Below are 9,973 nucleotides of genomic sequence, written 5' to 3' on the forward strand. Positions count from 1 at the left end.
CCAGTACCCTGAAGCTGGACCATGCTTCCTTTCTACATTTCTCCTTTTTGTATAATTAAGTTAGCTACCCAATTTATACTTATTTTAGTCAATACTCACTATCCTGTTTCTCTCCTTGACCTTAAAAACCTGGTTTACCTAGTCTTTCTAAAATCTGCTAGTGACAAAACCTAGGTCATTTGCATCTTTCGGGTGTAACACTTCTCTAGGAGAGGCAGTGGTGCTGGAACATGTTTTATAGTGGGGGTGATGAAAGTCATCAAAACTGTCGCCAAACTTTTTACCTTGTGTGCCTTACCCCACCCCTGTCTGTACCCCCCATGCCCTAGAACTGGGGCCAGGAGCAAGGCCGTGGCTCCAGGACCGGGGAACATGGACGGGGAAAAGGGGGCAGAGGCTGGGACCACAATTGGGGGTGGGTGTGGAGCGCCGGGAACCCGCAGGCAGGGCCTGGAGCCAAGCCCAGTTTAAAATCTGGGGGTGCAGCACCCCCATCCCCGTAGTTCCTGAGCCTATGAGGAGAGGGCTTTAAAACTGAAATAATGCTGATGCATTGTGTAAATTAAGATACTGTATAATGCAGAAAAAATGTTTTCAGCATGATTTCTGATTAATCAAAGTTGTTTCCCATTTCAGAAAATGAGTTACTACTAAATCTATATATTACAAAGCCAAATATATACACGCCTATGAAAATGTATTAAAAATATTTTCAGGCTGATTCTATGGGTAATCAGTTTTACACAGCTTGCATATCTATACCTGCAAATTGATTGACTGTTGTAAAATTATCAGGAATTATCAGTAACCTTTAGTATTTCATCATAACATTTTCAAGGGGCTCCTTTCACTGTTCATCTGATAATCAGTCAAATTTACAACAAAACCGCTAGATGTATGTACACCTGACAAAAATACTTATTGAGGGCTTGTCTACACATACAGCATTACAGTGGTGCAGCTGCACTGGTGTGCTGTAGCACTTTACTGACGCTGCTACTATGATAACAGGAGAGCTTTTCCCGTCAGTATTACTAATCCACCTCCCCAAGAGGTGGTAGCTATGTTAGTGGGAGAAGCTCTCCCATCAATATAGCACTGTCTACACAAGGGGTTAGGTCAGTAGAACTGCGTCTCTCAGGGCTGTGGATTTTTCACACCCCTGCGTGATGATGTTATACTGAGATAAGTCTGTAGTGTAGCCTGAGCCAGATTCTTGCTAGTAGGCCTCAAGACAATGCACTGAAAACAGCAGTATGGACATTGTGGCTCAGGGTCCCAAGCCTAGGGATCAGATGGGTTTAAGAACCCAAGCCACAATGTCCATACTATTATTTTTAGCATGCTAGCTCAAGCCCCACTAGCATAAGTGTCTACCTAGGCTGGGAGGTTCTCTCCAAGCTGCAGTGTAGACATACCCATTAAGGCCCCAGTCTTGCAGTCAGGTCCACACAGACTGATGCTTGCAACCACGCAAGCTCTAATGATTTCACTGGGATTCTGAACAGATGGAGCCTTACAATGCAGGATCAAAGAATTTTCCATTAGTACAGAATGATGCAGTATGGACTTATTTGGTCCAGATATAAGTCAATGCCTAGGGGTCAAGATCAATGTAGCTTCACTCATATCTGGGATGAATTTAGCCCACAGAATGCATGTTGTATGTTTGCGCAACATATTTTATAGTTACCTTGCAAAGCTCTTCCTTTTCGCAGTTCGCTGTAGGCAACTTTTCAGCACCTTGCTGGTGCATCAGAACCTCCTCTTTGACAGTCTGTCCTTCATCTGTTTGTACAGCAGCAATCAAAACATCTGGTTGCTCAGAGTTAACAGGGGTCGCACTTCTCCCACTTTCCTCCATTTCAGTTTCCTCTGTGTGTACGAGTGTCTCATTCAATTCTTCTTTAGATTTATTTTTCATGGGGTCAACCATCTCAGTCTTTGTTGTTAAAGGGCTGACTGTGAGAGATGCTGAAGCACAACCTCTGCCTGATAATTCATCATCTGAATTGATTTCACTTACACTTCGGCTGTCTAATGACTGCACACTAAATGAGTCAATTCTTTCAAAAGCATCAGAGGAGCTGCAACTCTCAGTCAGTTTCTGAAAGTCATCTAAACGATTATACTCAGCACAGGCAGATGTTGATAAGAGCTGAAAGGAAGTTTGCATGAGATGAAGACTGGATTTTGACTCTGTAGCCTCTTGTCTTGAACTTACCGAGCTCTCACTCATTACACTTTCATGGTCCAAAACTTCAATATCACTAGTTGTGGATGTCCCTGAGGAGAAAGTGCTAATAGGAGGTGAAGGTGTGTTGCTTTGTCTGTCCTCATTTTTCTGTTCCTTACTTTCCAAACCCAAGACCTTTGTCTCTGCAGTAAGAGATTGTGCAGGGCTGTCAGGAGCACTTCCTGGTCCATCATTTCCTGCATTAGATTTCGCATTAACAGCAACTTCCGGTACTTTGAGATCTGGAGTCGCCACCTTATCATCAGTGCCTTTGTTTGTATTCTCTTCATGCTTAGCATCAGTTTCAAGTGCAGAACTTTCTTCTAGTTTTTCCTGGGGAACATCAAGGTTTTCCAAGTCCACTAGCACAGATGCAGAGGAATCTTTTGCTTCGGTCTCAGTTTCTACTAGTGTTTCTGGCTGACTGCTGCATAGAGATTCCTTTAAAGTGCTTTTCACTTCTTCTTTGGGACGCTGTGATTTGGTTGGAGGTTTAGACACCACTGGACTCTGCTGTATACTCTGAATATCTGTTGTAGAGAGAAAGGCACTGAAGAAATTCTCAGATTCATCCACCACTATCCTCCTAACTGGTTTGGTGATTGCTGTTGGTGATGATATTGACGGACTTTGAGGTTCTATATTTGAGTTTAATCCCCAGGTAGAAGTATCCCATCCTCCACTTGTAAGGGAATTTGTTCCTAAAACAAGAAGTAAAGAAAATCAGCCATATGAAAAACATCTAAAATATAAAAGTTATGGTTTTGCAGTACTGGCATTGTAAGATGCAACAATACAGAAAATGAACAAAAAAAGTTATATGATGTTGAACATACAGCATGAAAGAAGATATACAGATAGCTATAGTACCTTTTATTGTTATTGCAACCTTATATTTTTACAAGTAATTGTCATAGTTTAAAGGAGCCATAACGATTCAATGTACAGAAGGAACTCCAGAAAGGTAGAGCAACACAGATGAAAATGACTTTCTTCTTCCCAGCAACTGTGGAGCGTCATTGGTGGATAGAAAGGCAGACAAGAGTTATACCAAGATCTGAGAAACAGCTGAAAAAGGTGGATATGAGTATTAGAGAGAGAGAGTGTGGAATAGGTTCATACAGAGTTTTGAAAATCATAAAGGACTATTTCCAAGATGGAAAGGAAACTAATGAAGGGGATAGGGAATATAAGCCGCTTACTGTAGTGAGAGTAGGCTAGTCACAGTGATCTGGACACACTGAAGTTTAGAGTATTCACTCAGAGCACAAAAGAGCGAATTGCAATTATCAGGGTTTAAAAAAAATTACCTGTCATTGGCAAGTGGGAAACCAATTCTAACAACTCAGACAGTCTAAGCTTTCAGATTTTGAAGAATTTAGGACTAAAAGGTTCTAGCCTTTATGGTTGTGACAATAAACTTCCAAACACAAACCAATGGAACAAACTTTTTGAGGCAGCTGACAAACAACTCCAGTGCCTTGGGGGCTGTTCCGAACCTTCTCAGAAAGGGTAAAACCAAGACATTCCTTTATTTTCACTGTTGCTATGCCCAATCTTGTGGGGCAACAGTAAAACTAACAAGAATCCAGTTAGCTGCACTCTGCTCCTCAGTGCTGTCCCACAGCAGCAGACAGGGTACTGCAACTGTTTGCCTTGGATTTCCACTGCATCCCTCCCAGCCTCATCTCTCATATTAATCTCTGTTTGGACGGTTTTGTTCTTTGCCTAGTATATGTTGGGTAGGATGTGAAGAATTTCATTGTTAAATATTAGTAGTGTCATAAATGCAGTAACTGACAAGACAATACGGAACAGAAAACATTTGGAGTTCAAGAATAATTTCCAAGATATTTCTCACGTGTAATCAAACCACTGGGTATCTCACTACTTATTTCAGACTTATGTAAAAAGAGATTTCCCAACAAATATTTAGTTAAGGCATACAATAGTACACTAACACAAAATCTGTAAGTTATAACACTCAATATCAATGGTTGCACTAGTACATTATTGACTACATCATACTTAGTAACATCAACATTTAAAGTTTGGGTAAGACACTAATGGCTTCATTGCCAAAAGTGCTGAGCACTAAAAACTCTTATTGCCTTTTGTGTGAAATGCGTGTGATTCAGCACATCTGAAGGTCTGGCAAGTTTGACAATACATATGCTTATTTTTAAAAAATAAGCCAAAATCACTAAAATGTGTTTTTATCTGGTCCACACAGAGTTTGCTCTAGTCCTCTGAATTACCTTTACTGATGTCCTTATGAATTTCATATTGTTATCACAAAAACTTAAATACAACTGACATTTTAAAATGATTTGGTATAATACTAAAAGAAGAAGGGATTGAGTTTTGTGTAACCTTTGTTCACACAAAACCCCCACTATTTAACTTATATTACATTGAAGCCATCTGACAGGTGGCTACTGCTTTTTACTAGAAATGCTTATATATTAAACTTTGTTTATACTTCACTATCAGCCTGGAAAACGCTCTCCAACTGTCCTTTGTTCGAGATTCAAGTTTACTCTGCCTCGTAAACATACGGTTATCTCTGTTTTACTGCTATATTATTCTAAAGATATACACAACATTTGTACTAAGGATATTGATTGACTATCATTACAGCTTCCTGAGTCTCTTCATCCTGCATCCCTAATTTTAAAATATTGTCAAATATCAGGATTTCTTCATTTTGAAAAGTATAGCCTAGAAAGAAACTCAATACTATAATTTAAGATGAATTTTTCTTTCAAGTTCTGTATTAATGCTGTGCCTTATATGAAAAACAGACATCACCTCATCATATTTAGACTATGGCAAACTTTCTACAACCTAATTTCTTTAATAGACATTTGCAGGCAGGAATGTGCAGTAGTTCATTCTGTCACAGAATGCATTAACTTCCGCATGAAACTCCACTGAATTTCTATGAATTTCAGGGATTGATGCAGCAGACAGCTGTCATTCCCTACTTCCCCCAAACACTGATAGGAAAGGGCAAGATACCTGTATCAGAATTAGGCAAAGGAGTGGTGGAGAAATCATATTACTTAGCCCTGGTCTACACGGAGGGGGTGTGTATGTGTGTGGGGGGGGAGGATCGGGTGTCAATCTAAGTTATGCAACTTTAGCTACGTGAATAAAATAGCTGAAGTCAACGCACTTAGATTGACTTACCGTGGTGTCCTCACCGCGGTGAGTCGACTACTGCCGCTCCCCCGTCGATTCCGCCTCTCGCGGCAGTGGAGTACAGGAGTTGACAAGAGAGCGCTTGGGGGGTCGATTTACCGCGTTTAGACTAGACGCAATAAATTGACCCCTGGTGGATCGATCACTGCCTGCCGATCCGACAGGTAGTGTAGACATCCCTTAGACATTTCTCTCTTCACACCTGTCATACTCATTGAGCAACAATGAATTAACAAGTTTCTTGAGTACATGAATTAAAAGTTTATCCTCAAGGCATAAGCATATTAACATTATTCAACATTGGGAGTATTACTGTCAGTCATCAATTGGAGTAGAGGAAAAAAAGACTAATATCAGTTCCAGCAATTCCTCATTTTACACCTTTGGGGAAAGCGCTAGACCTCTTTGTGCCTATTTTCCTTCACCTGTAATATGGTAAACATATTAGGAAGCTTAAGTAATTGTTTGCAAAGAGCTTTGAATACCTCCACTGGGGTTATATAATTGTAAAGTGTTGGAAAAAAAATACAGAAGAAGTTGTGAAAGAAGCAGAAAAAAAACTTGTTTTCAAGGCAGCCTCCTCAACACCTCCACAACAATAAATATGACAGCAGATGGTTCTGCCAGAGGGTCACGTTCTGTCCTCAAACACCACTCACTACAAGTGCGAACACTGGTAGGCAGAACCTGGCCTTCAGACAGCACCTACCTCTGTGCTGCTGCCTAGATCAGTGGTTTTCAAACTTTTTTCCCATTCCCGAAAAATTTTGAAATGAAGTGCAGACCCTTTTGGAAATCTTAGACATAGCCCTGGTCTACACTGGGTGGGAGGGGAGATATCGATCTAAGTTACACAACTTCAGCTATGTGAATAACGTAGCTAAAGTCAATATACTTAGATCTACCCACCACGGCATCTTCACTACGGTGAGTCGACTGCTGCCGCTCCCCCCGTCGACTCTGCCTGCGCCTCTCGCGGTGGCGGAGTACAGGAGCCAACGGAAGAGCGCTCGTGGGATCAATTTATCGCGTCTAGACTAGATGCGATAAATCAACCCCCGCTGGATCGATCGCTGCCCGCCGATCCAGCGGGTAGTGTAGATGCATACCCAAAGTCTAAGATTGAAAATCACTGTTCTATGGTAATGACAGAACCCTATAGTTTGCAGGCCCCCAAGGGTCCACAGACCACAGGTTGAAAACCACTGGCCTAGACTGTAAACATCTCAGAGCAGAGATCATATCATTTTCTATGTCTTCTACACCAGCAAGCCCCTTGCGAGCAACCATGAGCTCAGCAGCACCTGGGTACAAGGGGAAAAGTGGGGCATTGCTCCAATGCACTCAGACAGGGTTCCCCAAACTGCCTGCCCAGTTCAGATACCAAGGTGATAATCACAGCAGCATGTGGGTATCGGGGACAGTGTGTCACCACAGTGCAGTCAGACAAGGCACCCCACCCTTGTCTTCCCAGTTCAGATACCAAGGGGATGGGCAGAGCAGTGCATGGGTAGCACATGGGTCAATGTGCTACCCCAGGGCACTCAGAGAAGACGCTCCACACTGCCTGCCCAGTCCAGACACCCTGGTGATGGGCACAGCATAGCGGGGACAGTAGGGTTACCCCAGGGCACCCTGCGCTGCCTGCCTAGTTCTGACGCCCCGGTGACAGGCACAGCAAAGCAGGGGACCAGGGACAGCGGGGTTACCCCAGGGCGCTCAGAGAGGTCGTCCTGCGCTCCCTGCCCAGCTCAGACGCCCCGGTGAGGGGCACAGCACAGCGGGGGACCAGAGAACAGTGGGGTTACTCCATGGCGCCCCGCACTGCACGCCCAGGTCAGACACCACAGGGATGGGCACAGCAGAGCACGGGGCCGGGGACAGCGGGGTTACCCCAGGGCGCTCAGAGAGGTCGTCCTGCGCTCCCTGCCCAGCTCAGACGCCCCGGTGAGGGGCACAGCACAGCGGGGGACCAGAGAACAGTGGGGTTACTCCATGGCGCCCCGCACTGCACGCCCAGGTCAGACACCACAGGGATGGGCACAGCAGAGCACGGGGCCGGGGACAGCGGGGTTACCCCAGGGCGCTCAGAGAGGGGGCCTTACGCTCCCTGCCCAGCTCAGACACCCCGGTGAGGGGCCCAGCACAGCGGGGGCCCAGTGGGACGAGCCCCGGGCGCGGCCCGGACACCCCGCTGAGGGGGCGCGGCCCGGCCCGGCGGGGTCGGCCCCGGGCGCGGCCGCTCGCACACACCTACCGCCGCCGCGGTCGGGGATGACGGGCTGGGCCCAGGGGCTCTCCTCGGCCTGGATGTCCAGCACCCTGTCGATGGATTTCTGGGCCTGCGACAGCGCCTGCTTGGCGAAGCTCGAGAGCTGGGAGGCGTTGAACCAGCTCATGCCCCCGCCCGGCTCGGTCCCGGAGCCCGGGGGCGCCGCGGCCAGGCGGGGAACGCGGCGCGCGGGGCCCTCGATCCGCGGGAGGGCGCGGGCAGCCACGGGCGTAAGGCCGGCGGCACCACCCCGAGCCCGAGGGAGGGCCCCGCGCATGCGCACGTGGCGCAGCTCCACGTCGCAAACTCGTCAGCAAACCCAGCGCAGGCTCACGCGGCGCCTCAGCCGGCAGGTGCCCGGACGGGTGTCATGTGACTGCGAGTCTTGCCGCCGCCATAGCTACCGCGGCACAACACACCTCCTTCCTGCAGCTCGAGCGACTTCCGCCTCGGGACCCTCACCTAGGCCGGGGGGGCCCGCCTCACTTCCGCCTGCGTATGTGTCATGGCGGACGGCAAGGTCGCGGCCTCGCTCTCACGCGAGACATTCCCACTCCTGATCGTCTCAGGTCCGCCTTGGGCCCGGTCAGGGCGAGGGACCACAGCTCCTGCGACTATGGGCTTTGTCTTATACGTGCAATTCTTCCTCCCGTCTCCTGCACTGGGGCGGGGGGGGGGTCCTGATTTCTCACACCGGCTGTCTGGTCACCCTATCTTCCAGGACCCGGCCCCCGGCCACGACTGGGCAATTGCAGATGCAAGGATGGGGCAGGTAGCAGCGAGGATACCAAGAGAGCGATCGCACCTGCGGTGTATTTCTTCCGTCCTCATTCCTACAGGAAAAACAACGAGGAATACTTGGGGCCTCTGAGAGATTAACGAATGTATTTGGGCAGAAGCTTTCAGGGGCAAAAACCCACTTCATCAGGTGCATGCAACGGCTGAAGTGGGTTTTAGCCCACAAAAGCTTATGCCCAAATAAATTTGTTAGTCTCTGAGGTGCCACAAGGACTCCTCATTGTTTTTGCTGATACAGACTAACAGGGATACCCCTCTGATTTCTACAGGAGTGATTACTCTCACTTTCACTTTTAAAAAAGGGCAAGCTTCTACTGCAGGTGCTTGCGGGGGACGGAGGAGAGAATCTAAATACCCGAACCCAGTGTATGCTACAGACACAAAATGCCAAAAGGCAATTAATTTATTTATTTTTAAATAAAAGCATGTTTTTTGCAGCCTGACTGCTGATTTTTGAATGCTTGGAATTGGCAATACAACTCCAAAAGGCCAGGAAAATTTAGACTGGATATTTGATTATTTTGATCAGGAGTACAGAAAGGGCATTTTTTCATATGAGGGCAATTGGTCATTGTTTATTTACTATAAGAATCATGAAAGCAGGGAAGCTGGACCTACTTCTTATTTAGAAAGGTGTGTCAATTTTTAGAAAGTGTCAATTCTAAGAATGACAGGTTTCAGAGTAGCAGCCGTGTTAGTCTGTATTCGCAAAAAGAAAAGGAGTACTTGTGGCACCTTAGAGACTAACCAATTTATTTGAGCATGAGCTTTCGTGAGCTACAGCTCACTTCATCGGATGCTTATGCTCAAATAAATTTGTTAGTCTCTATAGTTCTAAGAATGACATACTATTCGAAGTAATTTACTCAAATAGCTAAAAATAGTTCTCTCTCTCTTTTGACTACAACTTATCAAAACTGGTAAAGATTTATGAAATTTTTCATCTAAGTCCCATATTTAAAAATATTTCAGCCAGCTTTAATTTTAATGTTTAAAATGGTTGTAAATGCAACCATATTTTGCAAGACATGTTCATGTCAGTGTTTTCAGTGTGTATGGTCTTCAGGTTCTTTCTACTTAGAATCATAGAATATCAGGGTTGGAAGGGACTCTGGTCCAAACTCCTGCTCAAAGTTGGACCAATCCCCAACTAAATCATCCCAGCCAAGGCTTTGCCAAGCCTGACCTTGAAAACCTCTAAGGAAGGAGATTCCTCCGCCTCCCTAGGTAACCTATTCCAGGGCTTCACCACCTGCCTAGTGAAATTTTTTTTCCTAACATCCAACCTAAACAAACAATATATACCTTATACATCTCTAAAATCTGGGATGGGAGAAAATGTTTTAAGAAGAGAAAGGGAGGTATGTATCAAATAAAATAACAGATTTCAGATCCATTTGAGTTAATTTGTGCACAAATGACTCACTCTCTCACCTTTTGTACCCATTATGGTAACAGAAACA

The 9,973-nt window shown here is 45.7% G+C and overlaps 1 protein-coding gene across 6 annotated transcripts in view; it reads right to left on the minus strand.

Annotated features, from left to right (window-relative positions):
• Positions 1–7,985, minus strand: part of TMF1 (TATA element modulatory factor 1) — a 35,795-nt gene extending 27,810 nt beyond the window's left edge. For 4 of the 6 annotated variants that reach the window (XR_012159757.1, XM_073351058.1, XM_073351059.1 and 1 more), the window contains exons 1-2: positions 7,698–7,985; positions 1,694–2,937 (exon numbers count right to left, since the gene is read on the minus strand). Coding sequence is in view for 5 of the 6 variants with exons in the window: in XM_073351058.1 (XP_073207159.1) it covers positions 1,694–2,937; positions 7,698–7,839 (1,386 nt within the window). In the remaining variant the exon portion in view is untranslated. The remainder of the gene's footprint in view (positions 1–1,693; positions 2,938–7,697) is intronic. The other 2 variants (XM_073351057.1, XM_073351056.1) reach the window with 1 other exon arrangement.
• Between the last annotated feature and the right edge of the window lie 1,988 nt (positions 7,986–9,973).

Source organism: Lepidochelys kempii, chromosome 7 (assembly GCF_965140265.1).
Source record: "Lepidochelys kempii isolate rLepKem1 chromosome 7, rLepKem1.hap2, whole genome shotgun sequence".
NCBI lineage: Eukaryota > Metazoa > Chordata > Testudines > Cheloniidae > Lepidochelys > Lepidochelys kempii.